Here is a 23,803-nt window from a genome sequence, read left to right on the forward strand (position 1 = left end):
ACTTGAGGGCTTATTAAAAAAGACGGATAAGCCTTTGGGGCTCGTCAGACTATCCTCTCACGAGGAATTTGCATTTCAGGACCCTAACTCTAATTGGGTAGGTCAGGAATTTGGCTGAAACCCGTTAACCCGTTAACTGCCCTAGATCTCGGCAGACCCTCCCATTCCCCTCTCCCGCAAACAAAAACCATGAAGCTCTCGAAACACTCTCAAATCCACTCCCTCCAACTTCTCCTCCTCTCCAAACCCTAACCCTAGATCTCACCCAACGCGATGGCGGCGATGCTCCAGCCTCAGATCATACTTCTAAAGGAAGGCACCGACACGTCGCAGGGCAAAGCGCAAGTAGTGAGCAACATCAACGCCTGCACCGCCGTCGCCGACACCGTCCGTACAACTCTCAGCCCGAGGGGAATGGACAAGCTCATCCACGACGACAAGGGCAACACCACGATCTCCAACGATGGGGCTACGATCATGAAGCTGCTCGACATCGTTCACCCTGCTGCCAAGATCCTTGTCGATATCGCCAAGTCTCAGGACTCCGAGGTGACGAAATTAGTTTTAGTTAATTCTATGGCTTTTGAGTTTTTTACTTTCTAGTTGGTTAGACCCTCGATGAAGATCTACAGGGATTCGACATCATAAGTAGTTCAGATGTGGCGCTGTATGAGGACCAAGGAATGAAATGAGGACGAAGGTTGTTTTCTTGTTCTGTGGAGAAGTTAACTCAGTGTTTGGATGTTAAAGATTCAATCTTTTTGGATGTTGACCAATATTCCAGGGTTTGTCTTCTGGTGAAAAGGGTAGATTTCCTGTGAAGTGTCAACTAAGGCACAGTCTCAATTGTAGGCGGTTTGATGTTAAAGATTGGAACCTGTACGTTCTTGTTTTTGTTTTATTTTTAATATCGATGAGGAAAAAGGAGTGGAATAAGAACTCTTTAACAAACACGTATTCATTTGGAAGTCGTTAAGGGACAATTATATCATGATCAACTAAAATTGTGCAATAGTGTGTATACGCAGTTTGATGTAATAAATTATAACGGAATATCTAAGTCAAATTTCAAAATGCTTGGTGGAAAAATAGAATTAAACCTAAAGGAACAATCAAAAGATTTCTTTTTGGATAAGAATTTTGACTGAAGTGAACGACTTAGCGAGTGATTTATTTTTCAATTATATCTTAAGGCACATGGTCTTATGTTAAAAACTTACATGTGTCAACTAGATATTTTTGCACGCCTTGTAAGTTTGATTGAATGAAAGTAGAAGGACCTTTAAGGAATTATGGGCATGAGTTCTCTTCAGCCACTTCGTATTTCATATGGTTATTGATTAGGATACACTTCAATACTGTTATAAATAGCGGTAAATAGTCCCGTAATAGCGGCGCTAATAGCGTTAGCGGTTCCTTCCCGCTACGCTATCGCCCAATAGCGGTGATATATTGCAGAATATGCGTTTTTCGTTCGCAAAAGCGGCCAATAGTATGCCATAATGATGGGTTCTAGCAATCTAGCAATCTAGTTTCTCTTCCCCCTACGAATTGCAGGTCCAAGGGCTGGAAAGTGGACCTAAGCTTTTGAGGCCTTGTTTGGTATTTGGAGTGGATTCAAGTTCCTTTCAAACAAAAGCATAAATCGTGAGAAAGAGTAGAAGTATGAAAGAAACTTGATTGTTAGTACGATACCGTATGATTGCTTAATGCCAAGACTTTTAGAAGTATGTGGTGGGGGGGTGGGGGGGCTGGCTGTTGCAATTTGCAGCATTCTTCATACGATGGCCAAATCAAAAACTTTTTTTTAAAGCACTGCGTCTGCAACAGTCTTGTACTCCAGTCAATCGGAAAATGTAAATAACGCATCGCGATTCACCAACAAATTTGAAACTAAAATAAATTCCATAATGAATTAGGATGTGATTGGAAATGAGAAGCAAAAAAGTTACAATTCATTCTGATATGTGCTCATAACAAAATGATCATTTTCAATTTTGGTCATGTTTTTCTACTACTAAATAAAGTAATTTGGTTATTTTTCCTATATGACATAAATATCAAATTCACGTCAAATGGTGATATTAGTTTTCGTAATACTGCAAGTGAAAGAAAAAAAACTATATCTGAGAATATGGTGCTAATAAAATACCAATCTAATAATTTAGCGCTTTCAAAATCACCACAATAAAACCCAAGAGTGTCTAGCCGAGTTAGTAAGCTAACTATGAGCATTATTTTAATGTCTTAACTTTGACTTTTCTAGAGAGCACCCACGTGAATTTAATTTCGTGAAATACATGAGGTCGTGTGTTGGGGGTGCCCCTTAGGCCCCGTTTGGTTGCATAATAACAAGGCTGAAAGCCTGACAAAAGCTTCAGGCTTTTGTCAGGCTTTCAGCCTTTCTGTTTTGCAACCAAACGGGGCCTTAGTGACACCCAATGATTGTGAGGAAGTTCCCTCCAAAAAAAGAAAAAATGGCCACAATTAGAAATTGAGAAGATAGGCTAAAGATTACCTTAAGTCTTACCCATTTTTTCTAAAAAGCTCTTAGCTTTTACCCATTCCTTCTAATAAGCCCTCAACTTTTTTTTTTAAACAACTAAACCCTTGAGCTTTACCACTTTGTTCTAAGAAGCACCCAACTTTCTTTTTCTGCTAACGAAACCTCCAGGCTAACAAGAAGAATTGGGAGGGGTAAAAATCACGGGCCTATTGGTCAAAAAAAGAAAGTTGAGGGCTTCTTAGAAGAGTGGAGTAAAACTTACGAGCTTCTTTTTCAAAAACAGAAACTCGAGGGCTTATTAAAAAAGAGGGATAAGCCTTTGGGGCTCTTCAGACTATCCTCTCACGAGGAATTTGCATTTCAGCACCCGAACTCTAATTGGGTAGGTCAGGAATTTGGCCGAAACCCGTTAACCCGTTTTTTTTTTTTTTGAGAAAAAGGATGGAATACCCCAAAAGTATTCCAGCCAGCTAAATTAAAAGATAAAGTGGTTGTTACAAAAAAAAGTTCATACTCCCAACCAAGAGTATGTACTAAAGTTCAAAAGAAAATACTACAAGTAGTAGTACCCCATTCCCTGTATACAACTGGAAAAAAACGGACATAACGTCCCCCAAATACCTGATATAACAAGTTTGTCAAAAGAAACCAAAAAACAAAACAGAAGAACAAAGTTTCTTTCAAGCAAAACCAAGAGCATATCCAGTGAATATAAAAGGATCATCCCAATTGAATCACTGTAGCCGCACCATCTTTGTTCCCAAAATCACCAGCCTTGGCAGTATTGAAACCAGCAGCTCTTTTTCTTCTTCTTTCTTGTAATCTGGCAGCTCGAGCAGAGATCCCCTCGGATCCTAGCCAAAATGTTGAAAAAGTCACAATTTTGTTCAAGAGGGCAAGAGAACTCTTCTGCTTATTAGAAAACAATCTGTCATTGCGCTCCTGCCAGACACACCATATAAGAGAGCAAATGAAAACTCTTCTCTTCATATTAGAATCTCCCTTGTATCCACTAGACCACTGTATCCAAACTTCAAACCCGTTAACCCGTTAACTGCCCTAATCTCGGCAGACCCTCGCATTCCCCTCTCCCGCATAGGGGTGGAAGTGAACCAAACATTTAATAAACAGTTTGGCTAATATTCGTCCAGATATTCGATCATATTCGATCCGATAGTTCATTTAATACTAAATGAATATTTTTCAGTATTCGACTTAGAAACGAATAGAATTTAACTAAATGTATATTCAATTCGGCTGATTATTAACAATTCAATAACTTTTTATATGTAAATCCTATTAATTAAACTTATTGTAAATATTACCCGTCAAAATTTTTATTACAACTTCTACCCATATATAAATAGACATGTTCAAATGACCTAGGGTTTCACATGTCCTTTGGATCATCAATGAACGGTTCAGATTTATTCCCAACAACTCCAAATGACCTAGGGTTTCACATGTCCTTTGGATCATCAATGAACGGTTCAGATTTATTCCCAACAACTCATGGCCCAATATAAGTAGCTTTAACTAGGGGTGAGCACGGTTCGGTTCAAACCGAAAAAACCGACCGAACCGACCCGAACCGACCCGAAAAAAGCGGTTTTATGAGTAAGGCGGGGCGGGGGGGGGGGGGACAACTTTAAACCGACCCGAACCGAACCAACCGAATATATTTGTGCCTTTGATTTGTGGGTTTATTGCTGTGTTCGATCACCATGAATAGCAGTTGCAGGGAATTGATTCATACATAACCAATGTTCTAATGAGTCAGCTCCTTTTTTGTCTCCACAAAGACCAAAGTCAAAGCTTGCTACACAAAGACAAAGCAAGTCCGTTACTAAAAAATTACAACGTCAGAGTCTAGTATTTAATCCAAAAGGATAAGTTACTTTACTTAAAAACAATATACATACATGAGCAAGAAAGTGAAGTTAAAAAATAAATACATGCTGGCATAGGGTAATAAGAATATATAAAAGATAAATTGAAGTGAAGTTATACTTGATAAAGTTAGAACCGAACAAACCGAACCGAACCGCACCGAACCGATTTGTAATGGTTCGGTTCGGTTTTGAATTGTAGGTGGTTCGGTTCGGTTGTTCAAATTTTGGTAAAAACCGACCCGAACCGAACCGTGCTCACCCCTAGCTTTAACTCCCCAAGTGACCCATCTCATAAACCCTAGATCTGATCTGAGGCAGCCGAAGTCCCCATCTCTCGACGACGACGCTCAAGTCCCCATCTCATAAACCGTAGATCTGAGGCAGCCGAACTCCCAAGTCCTCCCTAACCGCGACGACGCTCACCTCCCGCTCCGACGACGCCCTCCCTACCCGCGACGACGCCCTCTCCAACGACCTGTGATCCTTCCTCTTCGACGCCCTCCTCCCCGTGACGACCTCCTCCCTCTCCAACGACGCCCTCGTCCCTCCCCGGGACGACGTCCTCCTCCCTCTCCGACGACGCCCTCGTCCCTCTCCGCGACAACGCCCACTTCCCTCGATCTCTGTAGATCTTGGAGATTTGTGCCGTGATTCTCTCCTTTTTCTCACTGGAAAGGTAAAAAAAACTTTTGGAAAAACTATTTCCAGCTAATTATTTCCCCGTTTATTCCCTGCTTCCCTCGATCTCTTATTTCCCTGTTTATTTTCACGATTAAATAGTGTTAATTGAATGTTCGCGAATAGTTACCGAACACGAGCACAACTAAACGAAGCGAGTTCGAAGTCTAAACAGTATTCGAGTCGAATTCGAACACGAACACGAATAGTACTAATTAAGCCGAATTCGAATTCGAATAAGGCACTGTTTGTTCAAATTCGCTTCGTTTCCACCCCTACTCCTGCATACTAAAACCCTGAAACTCTCAAAACACTCTCAAATCCACTCCCTCCAACTTCTCCTCCTCTCCAAACCCTAACCCTAGAATAAAAAGCGGCCGATAGCGGGGCTATAGCGGCGCTTTTCGCGGTCGCGGCCCCTCAGCGCTACGCGGAGGGGTGTCGCGATCGGATTAAGCGGGGAAAACCGCTTTGCATTCGAAAAGCGCGTAAAAGCGCTCAAAAGCGGGAAAAAAGCGGGCAAAAACGCAAAAATCCGCTAAACCCGCTAAACCCATATTTGATTTTTTCGCGCTGAACCCGACCCGAACCCAAACCCGGTTACCCGACTTGTTAAAACCAGATACAAGGCGATTTTTTCTGTCCCACTCCCGAACCCTAGCCGCCTGCGGATCTTCTCCGTTCCAGCCACGACGATTTTTTCTCCGTTCCAGCCTGCGGATCTTCTTCGTCCTCGGAGCTCCACAGCAACGCAACCCTAATTCCTCAGAGCTCCTTCTCCCGTTGCTGCTGTTGCTGACGGTGATCCCCCGTTCCAGCCACGACGATTTTTTCACCCACTCCCGAACCCCTTTTTTCCGTTCCAGCGTTTCCAGCGACTTCCGAAATCTGAGTCCAGCCAGCGACTTCCGCTCCCAGCGACGAGACGACTTCCGAACTCCGAGTCTCCAACAAGCTTCCCTCAAGTCTCCAACAGCTCAAGCTCCCAGCGTCTTCTCCATCTCTGTTGGCTAGATCTGCAGCAGAGGAAAAGGTAAAATAGCTTCCCTGTCTTCTCTTTCATTTTAAACCTTCTCAATGTTCTCATAGTTTTCCTGTCTAAGCTGTCTTCACTTCATTTTAATTTTTAATTGTTGCTATATGAGATAGTTTCTAGAAAGAAGAGGTTTCATTTTCTGTTTTTTCTCTTCTGAATTTGCTCGGATGTCACAGACAAAGTGTGTTATAATTTTTAAATAAGTTGACGATAAGCTTGTTCTGTCTGTTTTCTTGATGGGAAGAGGAAGTTTGTCTGTTTAGAATATAAATAAGTTCTTAGCTATCTAGTATTTCACCTAAACAGTTGAGCATGTAAATCCATTTAATTTAATTTGAAGTGGGTCAAGGCTTTTGATTTGTGTTAGGCTGTTGATTCTTGCTGAAGTGCATAATTTGTCTGTGATGGGCATGTTGTATTCTTTCCCTTGCTATAAAGCAAATATAGATATAGATTATAAACCTTCATGCATTAGAAGTTAGCACTTGACCGAACTTTGTAAATAAATATTACTAATTCTTGGAGAACACCAACCTGGACACGCCATTAGCCTATGACATGTAAATGCCCTGTAACTGTACATAACCAAAACAGAGTAGTCAATAGGAGCTATAATTCTTGTCATACAACAAGCTTATCAATTATTTACTGATAATTGATAATACAAGAAATTTACAAGTTACAACTAATTAATATGTATGCGATAAACGGCTTGATCTTCAATTCTTCATTCATAATCAGCAGCTGCACCGAAATGATTAGTGCCCTTGATATTTCCAACTTCCAGAAAACCTGTATAATCAACATTTGAAATCAATCAAATCATTATAAATTTATAACTCTTTGAGTTATTGAATGAATGAAGAAATGGGACAAATAACGGTCTTTTGGATAAACAGGTACATTTTTACTAACTTTCTAGTAGTTAATATAATGATGATATTACTAACTTACTAATCATGCTTTTTTTGTTGAGTATTTTCATATTAGAGACTTGAAAGTTGAAGAAATGGGACAAATAACAGTCTTTTGGATAAACAGGTACATTTTTTCATTCTTTAATCTTTATAATTATAGTACTTTGTTAATATTATGTAATTATTACACATCTATTTCATGTTTAGGCATTAAGTATGCATTTATAGAATTTTTAGATTTTTTATGAATTTTCTTATTATTGAGGATATTTAAATATATTTAAAATTGTCCGCTATTTGACTGTGCGCTATTTGCCGCTATTTCGCCGCAATAGCGCGCAATAGCCTTAGCGGTACCTCGCCGCGCCGCGACGCGATCCGCTATCAATAACCTTGCCCTAGATCTCACCCAGCGCGATGGCGGCGATGCTCCAGCCTCAGATCATACTTCTAAAGGAAGGCACCGACACGTCGCAGGGCAAAGCGCAAGTAGTGAGCAACATCAACGCCTGCACCGCCGTCGCCGACACCGTCCGTACAACTCTCGGCCCGAGGGGAATGGACAAGCTCATCCACGACGACAAGGGCAACACCACGATCTCCAACGATGGGGCTACGATCATGAAGCTGCTCGACATCGTTCACCCTGCTGCCAAGATCCTTGTCGATATCGCCAAGTCTCAGGACTCCGAGGTAACGGAATTAGTTTTAGTTAATTCTATGGCTTTTGAGTTTTTTTACTTTCTAGTTGGTTAGACCCTCGATGAAGATCTACAGGGAAATGAGGACGAAGGTTGTTTTCTTGTTCTGTGGAGAAGTTAACTCTGTGTTTGGATGTTAAAGATTCAATCTTTTTGGATGTTAAAGATTCAATCTTTCACAATCAAAAGATTTCTTTTTGGATAATTTCAAAATGCTTGGTGGCAGCATTATATCTACAATTTAAGCATTGCACAATTTTTGTCACATCTAATTTTGTGTATTATTTGTGAAAGATAATCTGTAGTCTTATGTTCTGGCTTGTTGCAGGTTGGTGATGGTACCACTACAGTCGTGCTGCTTGCAGGTGAATTCTTGAAAGAGGCAAACCCTTTCATTGAGGATGGTGTCCATCCTCAAAATCTTATTAGAAGCTACCGAGCTGCAGGCAACTTGGTGAGTGTATTAGTGACTGTCTGCATGATATACTGTAGTTTATTGTTCGCTGAACTGAATATTATACCATGTATTACAGGCCATTAGCAAAGTTAAAGAGCTCTCTGTAAGCATAGAAGGGAAGAGCCTTGAGGAAAAGAAGTCCTTATTGGCAAAATGTGCTGCTACAACACTATCATCAAAATTAATAGGAGGCGAAAAAGAATTTTTTGCTGAAATGGTTGTGGACGCTGTCCTTGCTATTGTAAATGATGATAGATTAAATTTACTTGGAATAAAAAAGGTTATTCTCATCAATCCTTACACGCGTATATTTGCTTTTTCGCATATGATTTGGTGCTCATTAAGTTCATTTTAAATTTTAAATGACATTGATAACAACTGCAAGCGTGATAACATTAATTCTAAGTTTCTAACACCCATTAAGGCAGCTTTGTTAGCATCTAAACATATATTGATTGTTCTATTCTCAGAAGTTGGAACTTCATGCTTCAATTATGTTCAGTTTTCTAGCATTTGAAACCCAAAAGGTCTTAACTGATATTTGTTTTTTCTGGGGGTGGGTGGGTTTGTGCATTGGCGGGGTTATTGGTTATATGTGCGCGACATCTGAAGTACATTTTGAAAGCAATCGGTATTCTGAAGTGGATGTAAAATTTTGGGTACTGTAAGGTTTCATCATGCATATGGTTAATTACTCGTCTCTTTTTCCTATTGTGTATTTACTGTCGTTGATTAAAGCTTCTAGATGAAAAGATCGTTTTACTCGTCAATTCCAAGCGCATAACTTTTGAATCTGGAGCATTGGCATAAAATTTGGGAGGCTAATGTAGAATCTAATACTTCTTATTGCTTAGGTTTAGAATTTATTTTCTGAGTCAAGTCTTAAGGCAAACAACTCTTCATCTTTATTGCCATCTGTTTTATGACTATCATATCTTATTTCTTATTCTTTTGCTTTGGGGGTTGGGTGGGGGGGGGGGGCTTTGCACCCTAATGATGTGGAATTATTTAATTTCTACTGGATGGAATTTTAAAGGTATTGCTTGCAATGAGTTAGTGTGCAGTAAAGGTTTTTGAAGTTTAAATTACGGCTTCTGGTGCAGGTTCCAGGGGGTACTATGAGGGATTCATTTCTTGTTAATGGTGTTGCTTTCAAAAAGACATTCTCTTATGCTGGTTTTGAGCAGCAGCCAAAGAAGTTTCTGAATCCAAAAATCCTTCTGTTAAACATTGAATTAGAGTTGAAATCAGAGAAAGAAAATGCTGAAATCAGGTAAAATCAACTCCAATAAATGTGCTCTGTTAATATGTTTTTTCATCATGTTTTATGGTTCTCTTATAATCAATTTATAAGTCATTTGTAGACTATCAGATCCACTGCAGTATCAGTCAATAGTTGATGCTGAGTGGAATATCATCTACGACAAGTTAGATAAGTGTGTCAAGAGTGGAGCAAAAATCGTCCTCTCGCGATTGGCAATTGGCGACCTTGCAACTCAGGTACATACCTCAATTTTCTGTAAAACATAGCATGTTCAAACCGTAATATTTTGTATGGTCTTCAGTATTTTGCAGATCGAGATATATTCTGCGCTGGTCGTGTAACAGAAGAAGACCTGCAAAGGGTTTCTGCTGCTACAGGTGGTACTGTACAAACTTCTGTCAACAACATTATCAATGAGGTTTCCTTCATATCTCTCCTTGTACATTTGTGGTTTAGTGAGTGCAATCAGACAGATGAGTGAATTCTTTAATTTCAATCCATATAGCTATGCCCCCTTTTAAAAGAATTTTCTTCCTTTATGATTAACTTGTTAAAGGTTCTGGGGTCTTGTGATGTGTTTGAGGAGAAACAAGTTGGGAATGAGAGGTTCAACATATTTAGTGGCTGCCCTTCTGGTCGGACTGCAACAATAGTTCTCCGTGGTGGAGCAGACCAGGTTTGTCATTAAGAAAGACTCTCATCAGCTGAACGTTACTGTAGTTTATGCCTAGTAGTCATCATATTGTTTGATGTTTTGCTCTCTCCAGTTCATTGAAGAAGCTGAAAGGAGTCTGCATGATGCAATAATGATAGTCAGAAGAGCTCTCAAGAATTCCACTATTGTGGCTGGTGGCGGTGCTATTGATGTAGGCAATGGAAACCTGCTAAGATCTGTTTTAATTTGTATTCTTTAGTTCATACTCATTCTTTTTTATTTTTTTGAAAAAAATGATAGATGGAGGTTAGTCGATATTTACGACAACATGCACGAACCATAGCTGGAAAGTCACAACTGTTTATAAATTCATATGCCAAGGCCCTTGAGGTGAGAAGCCCGGCAATTATTTTTATGATCAGATAAATTGCTTATATTCTTAGTTATTGTTTAATGCTCGTTATTTTTGGATTTGCCTTGAGAGGTTAGAGGTGTAAATGTGGCTCATCACTTTTCAGTTTTATCCAAGAGTCAATGAACCTACTCTAATAGGGGGAAGTTAACAAATAAACTCCAATAGGGTCAGAGGAATTTTGTACCTCTGAGAACAGCTATAGTCGTGGGACCTTACTAAGTAGATAAATGCAGGTTTAACTACAGAATCTTTTGCTCCCTTTCATGGCCTTAAGGTAATGGATTAGAAATCTGCATCTTTGTGTTAGTTTGGGCTTTGGAAATTTAGTTGGATATCAAGCTTCAATCTTCATCTTCGTGCCTCTCCAGGAATTTTGTGGCTACAATCTAGGAATCTTCCCTTTAGGTGTTAAACCTTGAGATATTCTATGAGCCCTAGTTTTGCGACAACAACCATTAGCAAGTTCCTTTTAGGTCTCCTTGAACGAGTCTACATATCATGCTCCAACCTAGTCACATTTATTCACTTATCTCTTGTAATTATACAGTTATCGTGCATAAATATGGAAGGGTAGAAAGGTTGTTCCTGTGCCATAGTTGATTGAATATCATTATACTGTGCAGGTCATTCCAAGACAACTTTGTGATAATGCTGGCTTTGATGCAACTGATTTCTTGAATAAACTCAGACAGAAACATGCTTCTGGTGAGCATATTAATGTTATTATTTAACATTACAAGAAAATACTCATATAGAGACATTGAATTATCAAATATCTACAGGTGAAGGTGCAAATTTTGGCTTAGATATCAACACAGGTGGACTTGCAGATTCATTTTCTAACTTTGTTTGGGAACCTTCAGTTGTGAAGGTATTCTTATGCTCTTATTGACTGAGCTGTTGGTCTCTCTGTTTCACCCTACGTTAAGGCTTATGATTTCTTCTCTCGTCGGAGATAATACAATCTTAGATGTTACCTGCAGATTAATGCTATAAATGCTGCTACAGAAGCTGCTTGTCTTATTTTGAGTGTGGATGAAACAGTCAAGAATCCTAAGGTAGATTTATTATTCTTTTATCAACAATTTAATACTGCATATTATCTTTGTGATTTACTTCCATGTGCATGTTGGCTTTATAAATTTATACTCTGCCTCCGATATACTTCATCGCAACTCAGTTACCCTTGATTAAAGTAGTGCTTAGCTTCAATGTCTTCCATATGATGGTTTCCCTTCTCAACTCTACTGGAATTTACTTTAGTGGGTCGAAGAAGAATTGTATCAACAAACATAGTGATTGGTGCAACAACTAATTATCAGTCCTCGGTGAAATGTTTTGAATTTTGCTTGCTGAATAAAATGGTTTAAACCAGTGGGACCATTGAGTAATTTTCATTTTGGGGTTACAACCGAACTAAAGCTATTTGGAATTTGTGTGCTAATAGCTTGACATATAGATTTTCACTTATTGAAAAATATGGGTAGTTGGTACTCGCAAAGATCTGCCCTATCCTTGTAAGGCGCTTATTATGTGTCTGACCTACTGTACATTATGGCTTTTTAAAAACTTTGTTAGCATATTTAACTTGTACAAGGAGTTTCTCTCTTTAAATTTTCTGATTCTCTTCCATATGCCTCCTTTTGGCTGAACGTGTTTTCGTGTTGCATTCGTGTTGCCATTGGATTCTTTTCATTTTCTTAGAGTCCACTTCTCATCTAACTTGTTGGTAACAAAAGTTTCTCCAAGTGGAACCAATTATATTGTTAATATTAAAAGTTTCCTGCAAATGGAAGTGATAGCTACTATCTTTTACTGACCAATATATATTTTATCAGTCGGAGAGTGCACAAGGCGAGGCTGCTGCAAGTGCTATGGGTGGTCGGGGGCGTGGTGGTGGAGCCTTCCGAGGAGGTCGTGGTGGAAGAGGCATGAGGAGGCGGTGATTTCTTTTTAACCTTCGTCTGCTTAAGGAGTTAACTTTTGCCAGTTAATCGGGTTGAATGTTGTTCGTCATGATATTTTCACTGCGTCAAGTAAAATGTCTGTTTGTAGACCCAGTTCATGATGGGAAGTTCTCCACTTAATTTAAAAAGACTGAACCAATCACAATTTTGGATTTGGAATCTCCATTCCTTTGGGTGTTTCTGCTATTGTATTTTCCTTTGCTGAGGAGTAATTGGTTTGTATTGTCATTTGTCTCTTGCTTCTTATTACTACTAATAACTCCGGCTTCTTATACTACCTAGAAATGATACAAACCTTTGTGCGCGCGCGCGCGCACGCATGCTTGTTTGGTCATTTTATTTGAGCTTAGCAGAAATTTGAGTCAAACTTTTTGCCTTTTATCCTTTCCTTTTTCTTCCTACAGAAGTAGTTTTATGTAGTACTAGTTCATGTTTTAAACAGTGCTTTGACCCTTTTATCCTTGATGGGACCTTGGAAAAGACTTCAATTCACTAGTAGTCTATGTAGCTCAGCAAGTGGTGAGAAAAATAACCCTGACAATTAAAATAAAAAAGAAGAAGAAGAAGAAGAAGAAACTGAGCAAAGGAAACAATTTCAGACGTGGATCTTTTATGATCTCCAGTCGTCTCTTCAGCTGAAGTCAAAGGAAACATGTTTTCCTCAGCTTATTTCTTCTTCTTTATTAATCCAACTACAACTTAGTATACACTGAACTTCAAACTCAACTCAAAATCATTTCCAATAAGCTGGGTTAAGCCGTCAATTTCTGCCACGCCAAAACTCCCTCGCTTCTCGTAACTCAAACCCACCCCTTTCCCTCCCAATTCAACTCCATTCACATACAAGCTATGCATCTCTATACCTTCTTCAAACCCAAGCCCAAGCACCAGAACCTTCACTACCAACTTATGATCCAAAGCATATGTACCATTAACTAGCACTGACTTGATCTTCACATCTTTGCCTTCAACTTTCGCCGAAAACTTCATTGTACTCCATTCACTCTCCTTTCCTCCCATCTCCACAACCTCTCCATCATCTACAAACACCTCACCTTCAGCCATACCTTCATGTAGCACAACCAGAAGCTCGAACTCGTTATCTCTAGCTAATTGTGTAGTCATCGCCTCTTCCTGCATCGGTAATATATTACCTCCTCGTACATGAACATTTACACTATCTTCAGGCGCTTCTAGCGTAAAATATTCCCCAGAATCAGTAATCATTGTGCTTGAGTAATTGAAGAGATTGAACCAAATGCCTTTCGGGAAATAAGCAGTTACTGAATTTACTCCTGGACTTAGGACTGGAGATACCATTACTGCACCTCCGATCATAAACTGTGCGTTAATATCATAAGTTTGCGTGTCCTCGGGGTCTGAGAAGAAAAGCGGTCTGGCAATTGGAGTACCCTTAGTACACGCCTCGTACATTAGTGTGTAGAAGTAGGGGAGCAGGCGATAACGCAATCCTAGCGCCTTCTTTGCTGATCGAACGACCGAATCCCAAAGATAGAGCTCGTGTCTTATCGAACCTTTTGTCGCGTGATTTCGAGCAAAAGGGTAGAATGCACCAAGCTACATAACAAACCAAAATCATCAACTTTCTGTTGCTCCAATGTAACCTTTAGGTACAAGATTTATTGCAGATACACCTTATGTAATATAGCGGGTTAACAATTTATTATCTCTAACTTTTCCTATTAATGCTTAGAATGCTGACATCCAAACAGAGCTATCTTCATGTTAAATGTAACTGTACGATAAGAGGTGTATGTTCAACACCTATGAAAAAGAGTCTCTCTGCAACAAACTGAAATATTAGGGGATATTTCTGCGAAATGGATACAAATAACGGAAATGTAACTCTGCTTGGGCATTAGGGGCAATAAATGGCTAATCTGGTGATGCAAAGGAAATTATATGCAGTAAACTCATAAAATTTAACATCTGAGTTAAAGAAACTTACCTGAATCCACCTTCGGCAAAGCTCTTCAGTAGTATTACCTGAAAACCCACATATATCGGCTCCAACCATAGGAACTCCAAACAGACCAAAGTTTAAAATAGTCGGTATCGAGTACCCCAAATCATCCCATGTTGCTGCATTATCACCAGTCCAATGTGCAGCATACTTTCCCGAACCAACAAACGTGGACCTCGTAAGCACAAACGGGCGCTTGCCCTTAAGTTTAATCAAAGTATCATGAGTTGCTCTCGATTCCAAAAGCCCATGCAGGTTATGTACATTGTACTCAGTCAAGTTCCCATAGTGAATGCTCGATGCAGGGACTGTAAGATTGTTAATAGGCCGCTGAACTCCAGCGTTGTTGATTTTGTATGGAGGGTCGTCGAGGGAGTTGAGAGGAGAGGGAGTGATGAAGTTGGAGATCTCATTCATGTCGATCCAAAGGCCATCAATGGGAAGAGTTTTGTGAAAGATTTCGATTTCTTGGTCCCAGAAGTTTACAGCGTCAGGATTGAAGAAGTCTGGGAAGTAGACTGGACCTGGCCAAACTTCTCCAAGGTAATTGCTGCTGTTTCTCTTTAGAAAGATGTCTGCTTTCATTCCTCTTGTGAATGTCGCATAGCTTTTGTTAACATTGATACCTGTGAACGACCAATTTATCAGTTGCTAGCATATGTGGAATGTAAATATGATGCATTGTGCATGTATCACATATATCTCAAATATAAATATATGGAGTTTGACATCCTGAAACTGTTTATCTAATTATCTGGGTCTATTGTAATTATAAAATTTGATTAAAGCATACATGATTTTTTTTGTTTGTAGATCTCTGATATCATGTAGATCAGTTTGAACAGGCCAGACCATCAATTCTATAGCATATTATGCAGTTTAACAGACGGAGAATACATCATATATTAACTTTTGATTTTTATTGTTGGGAATTTAACGCCGAAATCCCTACGATTTGTTCATTCTCTTGATAACAAGAGGAAGAATTGAAATAGAAATACAAGCAGAGGAAGAAAAGGTAGAATAAAAGTGAAGTCTTCATCATGCTCATTAGCCTTTGAGCTTTGCCCATATTATTTTCCCTCCATTTATAACTGTTCCTTGTTTTTGGAGGAAGTCCCGTTCATGAATGGGTCTCTCTCAATCCCCCAACCCCACCCACACGACAAATCCCATAAATTACACTGAGCCCCCAAGAACTTTCTACATTTTGCAGTAAACCCCACTAACTTTTCAAAATCCCGAATAACTTTTACAGAAGATCCCCACTATCTTTTGGGTAAATTACACTAAACTCCAAAGAACTTTTCAGAATGACTTCTTATGTTGTTATTCGATTCTAATTTGCGGGGGTTTTCTGCAAAATGCAAAAACTTATTGGAGATTTTCTGCAATTCTAAAAAGTTATTTGGGCTTTAGTATGATTTTCAACGTTATTGGGGGTTTACTGCAAAGCGCTGAAAGTTCCTGACCAATTATTTGATGTCTCTGAGTAGTAATTCTTTTTCTTATAGATCAGGCCGAAATTAAAAGAATTAGGATCCTTTTCGCTTATTATTTGTTAGTAGAGAGTTCATTATTCGACGATTATAAATTTATAACTGACCCATAAATAATAGTTACTGTTTATCTACAGAAGACTCATAATCCTTATTCTCAGTACAAATAATTTTGAGGGACAAAAAATTCTTTGGCAAGCAAAAGGCTCATGGATCTTTCCGTCTCAACAAACAAGAGTGGGACCTTTCCATATGCACGCTCGCTGGTCCTATGAACACAAAATGGTACTGCGCATGCCATTTTCTTCTTTTTTTCTTTCTTTCTTTGTTTCTAGTCAAAGGTGCCCAATTTCTCTTTTCACTGTTTTTCTTTGGGCATGAATTGCTCGTTATGCATGCTTGTATTTATTCAATTATTTTGGAGCATGACCACACTACAAGACCAACCCCAATATAGTGACATGCTCATGCCAAAGGTACATATAAAGTATGGAGAATGACAACCACTGGTATTGAAACATTTGAAATGGACACAATTACGCATGTAGGCATAACTAGGGGTGGAAACGACCACATAGTTAACAAATAGATTATTAATAGATTATTAATTATTTGACTAACTATTCAATCATATTCCATTCGATAGTTCATTTAACACTAAACAATATTTACTAATCAAGTTCATTAATGAATAAAATTTAACCAGGTATATATTCAATTCCTTTTTTATCAAATATTCAACCCACTTATATTTTGTATTATTATGCAAATAATAATATTATTATGCATATGATGTTATATCTTCAACCCACTTATATTTTGTATTTAAGCTCTATGTACTGATTTTGAGAGCCTTAAAGAATCTTAAATTAGTTTTCTAATAAAATTTTCGAATTAAATATAAGTTTATAGGAGCTTTACTCATATACATTGAGTAAAGCTCCTATAAACTTAAGTGGATAAGAGCATCTCCAACAGCTTCCCCATTTTATTGGTATTCTCATTTTTGAAGAATTTTGAGCTTTTTTTTGTCCAACAGATTCCCCATCCCATTCCCCAAAATAGGGATGGAGGAGAAAAAAGGGGAGTCTTCCCCAAATCTGGGGCATTCTTCAAATATTTGGGGAAAGATTTGTCATGAATGCAACACGTTCTTCAAAACAAGATGGAGGAGAAAATAAATATAAAACAAAATCCATAATTACAAAAAAACCATGAGGGCAATTCTGATGCATAAGAGCATCCAAAAATAGGGATGTAGAATATTTTTATTATTGTAATAAATGCAGGATTATTCAAAATGGGGAAGCTGTTGGAGTTGGAACAAAAATAATTTAGAGAATATGGCTTTTGCTTCCCCATTTTGGAGAAATTTTTGGGAAAACTGTTGGAGATGCTCTAAGAACCCTTTGTCCATCAACATTTTAATCCATGGATTTTGCATTGAGATTTGTGCTAGCATGTGATACAAATGAAGTCACAAATCTCAAGGATAGCATTAATGTGTAGCACAAATCTCAAAGTATAATGAATGGATAAAAAGTTCAGTGGACAAGTGCTCATATCCACTTAAGTTTGTAGGAGCTTTACTCGTATACATTATGAGTAAAGCTCCTATAAACTTAAGGGGTTGTTTGGCTCAATTTCTATAAAAAAGAGGAAAAAGAAAATTACTCAAAATTTGATTTCCTTGTATTTCTATAAAATTTGTAGGAAAATTTTATAGAACTCAAAAAGTATCATATTTCTTATTTTTTGTTATTTCTTTGTTTGGTTCAAAGTATGAAAAAGTTTCTAACTTTATAGAAAATATGTTGTTTTTGAAAGTACCCTAGAGGGGGGTGAATAGGGTTATTGCTAATCTAATCCGATTTAATGCCAATTAAAAACTTTACTAACAAATATATCCTAGCAAAAGAGATATGAACAATATATGTGCAAGGATATACAAATGACACAAGGGTAAACAATTTAAATTAGATAGTGGGCAATATAAACAACAAGCAATATACAAAGGCGATACAAAATATAAACATAAAAATAAGTGCGCCAATGCAATCACAAACAAACAATATGATTACGGAGTTCGGTCTCCACGACCTACGTCTCCGCTCCTCACTTCGAGGAGATCTCCACTATCACGACACACCCGGTTTGGAAGCCGGAACTTCTCTACACACTCGGTTTTCAGGAGATCTCCACTATCACGACACACCCGGTTTGGAAGCCGGAACTTCTCTACACACTCGGTTTTCTAGCTTACCGAAAACTCTCACAACAACTCACAATGTACATACACAAGCTACAACCTCAAGTGTTGGTCCTCACGTATCGCCTCCCTCAAGTGCTCGGAATTATCACCTCTCACTAGGCCACCGACGCCACTCCTCTCGGTATCGACTACGTCCTCACCACACACTCCTCTTGGTGTATAAGTGTATTACAAGTGATTCTCACGATAAGCACAAATACAATAATGGTTGTTGGGCGACTTCGACCCCCGCGTTTGGCCTCCGACCCTCGCGTCGGGCTTATCCGCTGGCGACAGGCTGTCGCCAGCCCTCCAATCCTCCTATATAAACCCCTTTGTGCCCTAGGGTTCGGTTTGCTTCCTCTCCCCCGATTTCTCTCTGGCGGCGATCGAAAACGTAGACGCGTTTTTTCTCAACCTCTTTCGGCCCCCCCTCCTTTTAAATCACAGCAGTGATTTTATTTCATCTCCAGCTCTCATGTTCCTTTGAGGGGAGATTAAGAAAAGTTTAAGAAAGAGAGAGAGAGAGAAATTAATTAGGGTTTTTATTCCCTTTGAAAGGGGTTTATTCCCTTTAATTATTAACACTGTAGCTACAATGTTCATTTGAGAAATCTCAGTTTTGGGATTTGCTCTTGATTTGTAATTTCTTGTTTGATTAATAAGAAATTATCTGTGTGGCTCCTGAGGACGTAAGCAGTTGCCGAACCTCGTAAATCTTGGTGTACTTTTTTCTATTCTACGTTTCTGTTGCATTAGGGATTTAGGCGTTAAATTCCCAACAACTGGTATCAGAGCGCGAAACGATCTAGAGGAAGTCAGATTCAAGTGGGAGCCATGGCCGCAGATGAAGGGAAAATAAGACTTGAGAAGTTTGATGGAACAGATTTCGGATTTTGGAAAATGCAGATAGAGGATTATCTGTATCAGAAAAATTTGTATCAACCACTATCGGGGAAGAAGCCGGATTCCATGAAGGAAGAAGAGTGGAACCTTCTAGATAGACAAGCCCTCAGAGTTATCAGATTGACGTTGACTCGCAATGTTGCGTTCAACATAGCGAAGGAGAAGACCATGGCAGGTCTTATGGCAGCACTCTCAAACATGTATGAGAAACCATCAGCCGCGAACAAAGTTTATTTGATGCGGCGGTTATTCAATCTGAAAATGGCGGAAGGCGCGTCAGTAGCACAACACCTCAATGAACTTAATACGGTTACAACCCAATTGAGTTCAGTTGAGATTGAGTTTGATGATGAAGTTCGGGCATTGATACTTTTGTCTTCCCTACCAGAGAGTTGGAACGCTACAGTCACAGCTGTGAGTAGCTCGTCGGGAAAGAAAAAGTTGAAGTTCGGCGACGTTCGTGATTTGGTTCTCAGCGAGGAGTCTCAGTGAGGAGATCCGACGGAGAGAGACGGGTGAAGCTACAACCTCTTCAGTATTGCATACAGAGTCAAGAGGTAGAAATTCAACCAGAGGAAACGGACGAGGAAAATCAAACTACAGAGGTAGATCAAAGGACAGGAGGTCCAAATCAAGGAATCCAAGCAACAGCTCGAAGGCTATCGAATGTTGGAATTGTGGAAAGACCGGACATTACAAGAATCAGTGCAAGAGTGCACAGAAGGAGAAGGAAGCGAAGGCAGAGGTGAATGTCACTTCCACCTCAGGAGGAGACGACGCATTGATATGCTCTTTGGAGAGCAAGGAGGAATCTTGGGTGTTAGATTCAGGAGCGTCGTTCCATGCTACCTCTCAGAAAGAATTCTTCGAGAAGTATACTCCCGGAAATCTTGGATACGTATATCTTGGTGATGATCAACCATGTGCTATTGTGGGCAAAGGCGTGGTGAAAATTAAGTTGAACGGGTCAGTATGGGAGCTGAAGGATGTCAGGCATATTCCCGACCTGAGAAAGAATTTAATATCCGTAGGCCAGTTGGCTGGCGAAGGATACACCATGACCTTCCATGGAGATGATTGGAAGATCTCAAAGGGCGTAATGACGATTGCCCGAGGCAAGAAGACTGGTACCTTATATATGACAGCAGGTGTACGTTGTTTGATCTCAGTTGCAGCAGGCAATGAAACTTTAAAGCTGTGGCACCAGAGACTCGGTCATATGAGTAAGAAGGGGATGAAAATCATGCACACAAAAGGAAAACTCCCGGGACTGCAGTCAGTGGAGATGGATATGTGTGAAGAATGTATACTTGGAAAGCAGAAGAGAGTCAGCTTTCAGACAAGTGGCAGAACCCCCAGGAAAGAGAAGTTAGAGCTCGTTCACTCAGATGTGTGGGGACCAACAACCACCGCGTCCATTGGTGGAAAACACTACTTCGTGACTTTTATCGATGATCACTCTCGGAAAGTGTGGGTCTACTTTCTGAAGCATAAGTCAAAAGTATTTGAGGCTTTCAGGAGATGGAAAGCTATGATCGAGAATGAGACCGGTCTGAGAATAAAGAAGCTCAGGACCGACAATGGCGGTGAATATGAAGACACCGGATTCAAGAAGTTCTGCTATGAGCACGGGATCAGAATGGAGAGAACCGTGCCAGGCACGCCTCAGCAAAATGGTGTAGCTGAGCGGATGAACCGAACGTTGACAGAGAGAGCCAGAAGCATTCGGGTACAGTCATGTTGGAATAAGGTGTAGATCAAACCTCTATTCCGGCGAGGAGCTCCGACGAGCTTGAGGGATGGCGCAGGCAAAGCTGCAGGCGAACTCGAACTTGACGTTTTCGACCATCGCGTTTGGGCGATTCTGACCTCGGCGTTTTTTGGCGATGCCGACCCTTGCATTCGAGCGCTCCGACCCTCGCGTCGGGCTTATCCGCTGGCGACAGGCTGTCGCCAGCCCTCCAATCCTCCTATATAAACCCCTTTGTGCCCTAGGGTTTGGTTTGCTTCCTCTCCCCCGATTTCTCTCTGGCGGCAATCAAAAACGCAGATGCGTTTTTTCTCAACCTCTTTCGGCCCCCCCTCCTTTTAAATCACAGCAGTGATTTTATTTCATCTCCAGCTCTCATGTTCCTTTGAGGGGAGATTAAGAAAAGTTTAAGAAAGAGAGAGAGAGAAATTAATTAGGGTTTTTATTCCCTTTGAAAGGGGTTTATTCTCTTTAATTATTAACACTGTAGCTACAGTGTTCACTTGAGAAATCTCAGTTTTGGGATTTACTCTTGATTTGTAATTTCTTGTTTGATTAATAAGAAATTATCTGTGTGGCTCCCGAGGACGTAGGCAGTTGCCGAACCTCGTAAATCTTGGTGTACTTTTTTCTATTCTACGTTTTTGTTGCATTAGGGATTTAGGCGTTAAATTCCCAACACTCACTAAATCACACACCACTACCCAATAATATATTGTATGAAATATAATCAAGCTCAAAGTGAGTGTGTAATAAATGAGTTTAAATGAAATCCAACTAGCAATAAGATTAACAAGAATTGAGTGCTAGAAAGATGAGTTAGAAACACTTCTCTACAAGAAGAGGATGATTGGATATTGAGGATGATTTCCTCAACAAGTGATACAAGCTCCTCCTTGTAATGCCAATTCTTTTTCAAACTAAACAAAGGCTTAAACACCTCTTTAAACACAAGATAAACTCTTTCAAACTTGATTAAGAAAACTTCTTGGGTACTTTTAAAGAGTTCAGAATATATGGGTATATATAGCATCTCAATACATCAGCTAAAGCCCAAGGAAAAACACCAAGAAGCCCCAAACACATAAAACAGAAAACTAGCCGTTACTGTGCAACGGCTCTCTGGTAAGTCGACTTATGCGTCGACTCATGAGTTGACTAATGAGTCGACTTATATGAGTCAACTCAGCAGATAAAAATGACAATTCCACAACACTTTGTGAGTCGACTTATAAGTCGACTTATGAGTCGACTGAACGTGCACTGATCAGAAGAAATGCAGAAAAGCTAAACTTTGAACCATGTTAAAAAATATCAAACAAATTCCAAAAAATATAAAATTTGGGAAATAGTTTATAAACATATATATGAGTGTATTCCAGAAGGAATTTTCCAAATGTGATACACTGTTTGAAAAATCTCATGGTTTTGCTAAAAACATGTAAAATGAGTGTATAATTTTCTTAGTTTTGAACAAATGAGATAAACAAGGATATGAGGCATTTTTAAATGAATTTGTAGACTTAACAAAAACTGAATATAGCTAAAATTAAGTCTATACACTGATATCTCAGTATATTTGATAAAATCACATTAAGAACAAATGTGTGTGTTATATGGATATTGAGCTTGAGATGTATTCACACAACATAAAGTCCTATGCTAGTTGTACCAAGTTGATATGCATGAGAAGCAAAATCTTGGATCTGACTGAGTTGAATGAGCTTCTACATAACTGAGGCTCTGGAGTTACTTAACCTGAAACAACACACAAATACTGAAAAACATATTATAAATTGTTTGCAACATCATCAAAATAAGATTCAAAAGTAGGGTCATACACATGAGTCCTAACATTCTTCATACGATGGCCAAATCAAAAACATTTTTTTTAAAGCACTGCGTCTGCAACAGTCTTGTACTCCAGTCAATCGGAAAATGTAAATAATGCATCGCGATTCACCAACAAATTTGAAACTAAAATAAATTCCATAATGAATTAGGATGTGATTGGAAATGAGAAGCAAAAAAAGTTACAATTCATTCTGATATGTGCTCATAACAAAATGATCATTTTTAATTTTGGTCATCTTTTTCTACTACTAAATAAAGTAATTTGGTTATTTTTCCTATATGACATAAATATCAAATTCACGTCAAATGGTGATATTAGTTTTCGTAATACTGCAAGTGAAAGAAAAAAACTATATCTGAGAATATGGTGCTAATAAAATACCAATCTAATAATTTAGCGCTTTCAAAATCACCACAATAAAACCCAAGAGTGTCTAGCCGAGTTAGTAAGCTAACTATGAGCATTATTTTAATGTCTTAGCTTTGACTTTTCTAGAGAGCACCCACGTGAATTTAATTTCGTGAAATACATGAGGTCGTGTGTTGGGGGTGCCCCTTAGGCCCCGTTTGGTTGCATAATAACAAGGCTGAAAGCCTGACAAAAGCTTCAGGCTTTTGTTAGGCTTTCAGCCTTTCTGTTTTGCAACCAAACGGGGCCTTAGTGACACCTAATGATTGTGAGGAAGTTCCCTCCAAAAAAAGGAAAAATGGCCACAATTAGAAATTGAGAAGATAGGCTAAAGATTACCTTAAGTCTTACCCATTTTTTCTAAAAAGCTCTTAGCTTTTACCCATTCATTCTAAGAAGCCCTCAACTTTTTTTTTAACAACTGATCCCTTAAGCTTTACCACTTTGTTCTAAGAAGCACCCAACTTTCTTTTTCTGCTAACGAAACCTCCAGCCTAACAAGAAGAATTGGGTGGGGTAAAAATCAGGGACTTCTCAGAAGAGATGGGTAAAACTTAGGGGCCTAGTGGTCAAAAAAAGAAACTTGAGGACTTCTTAGAAGAATGGAGTAAAACTTACGAGCTTCTTTTTCAAAAACAGAAACTTGAGGGCTTATTAAAAAA

At 39.2% G+C, this 23,803-nt stretch overlaps 2 protein-coding genes across 7 annotated transcripts; one reads left to right on the plus strand and one right to left on the minus strand.

The window, feature by feature from the left end:
* Window positions 222-12,722, plus strand: LOC109836568 (T-complex protein 1 subunit eta). 4 transcript variants are annotated; one of them, XM_020404504.1, is made up of 15 exons: window positions 5,709-6,109; window positions 7,103-7,153; window positions 7,365-7,722; window positions 8,059-8,184; window positions 8,264-8,467; window positions 9,291-9,460; window positions 9,552-9,687; window positions 9,753-9,869; window positions 10,008-10,127; window positions 10,219-10,317; window positions 10,407-10,496; window positions 11,145-11,226; window positions 11,304-11,392; window positions 11,505-11,579; window positions 12,360-12,722. In XM_020404504.1, the coding sequence occupies exons 3-15, from the start codon at window positions 7,447-7,449 to the stop codon at window positions 12,465-12,467; spliced, it is 1,692 nt and encodes a 563-aa protein (XP_020260093.1). In that variant the 5' UTR covers window positions 5,709-6,109; window positions 7,103-7,153; window positions 7,365-7,446; the 3' UTR covers window positions 12,468-12,722. The 4 variants fall into 4 exon arrangements, with proteins under 4 accessions (XP_020260096.1, XP_020260093.1, XP_020260094.1 ...); XM_020404507.1 differs by lacking the exons at window positions 5,709-6,109; window positions 7,103-7,153 and adding an exon at window positions 222-258 and having other exon boundaries at window positions 7,432-7,722; XM_020404505.1 differs by lacking the exon at window positions 7,103-7,153 and having other exon boundaries at window positions 5,709-7,011.
* LOC109836569 (probable alpha-glucosidase Os06g0675700) lies at window positions 13,086-15,480 on the minus strand. Of its 3 annotated transcripts, none has more exons than XM_020404508.1 (3): window positions 15,266-15,356; window positions 14,458-15,098; window positions 13,086-14,066 (listed from the first exon to the last, which is right to left on the minus strand). In XM_020404508.1, the coding sequence occupies exons 1-3, from the start codon at window positions 15,297-15,299 to the stop codon at window positions 13,188-13,190; spliced, it is 1,554 nt and encodes a 517-aa protein (XP_020260097.1). In that variant the 5' UTR covers window positions 15,300-15,356; the 3' UTR covers window positions 13,086-13,187. The 3 variants fall into 3 exon arrangements, with proteins under 3 accessions (XP_020260097.1, XP_020260098.1, XP_020260099.1); XM_020404509.1 differs by lacking the exon at window positions 15,266-15,356 and adding an exon at window positions 15,383-15,480 and having other exon boundaries at window positions 13,087-14,066; XM_020404510.1 differs by lacking the exon at window positions 15,266-15,356 and adding an exon at window positions 15,425-15,446 and having other exon boundaries at window positions 13,087-14,066.

Source organism: Asparagus officinalis, chromosome 4 (assembly GCF_001876935.1).
Source record: "Asparagus officinalis chromosome 4, Aspof.V1, whole genome shotgun sequence".
Lineage (NCBI taxonomy): Eukaryota > Viridiplantae > Streptophyta > Magnoliopsida > Asparagales > Asparagaceae > Asparagus > Asparagus officinalis.

Coding starts and splice junctions, on each gene's coding strand:
- LOC109836569 (XM_020404508.1), bottom strand. CDS start 15,299: ATGATATCAGAGATCTACAAACAAAAAAAATCAT. Junction 15,099..15,265: donor CTACAAACAAAAAAAATCAT/GTATGCTTTAAT, acceptor GGTCGTTCACAG/GTATCAATGTTAACAAAAGC. Junction 14,067..14,457: donor TTTGCCGAAGGTGGATTCAG/GTAAGTTTCTTT, acceptor TTTGTTATGTAG/CTTGGTGCATTCTACCCTTT.
- LOC109836568 (XM_020404507.1), top strand. CDS start 7,447: ATGGCGGCGATGCTCCAGCCTCAGATCATACTTCTAAAGGAAGGCACC. Junction 9,688..9,752: donor TTGGCGACCTTGCAACTCAG/GTACATACCTCA, acceptor TATGGTCTTCAG/TATTTTGCAGATCGAGATAT. Junction 9,870..10,007: donor TCAACAACATTATCAATGAG/GTTTCCTTCATA, acceptor AACTTGTTAAAG/GTTCTGGGGTCTTGTGATGT.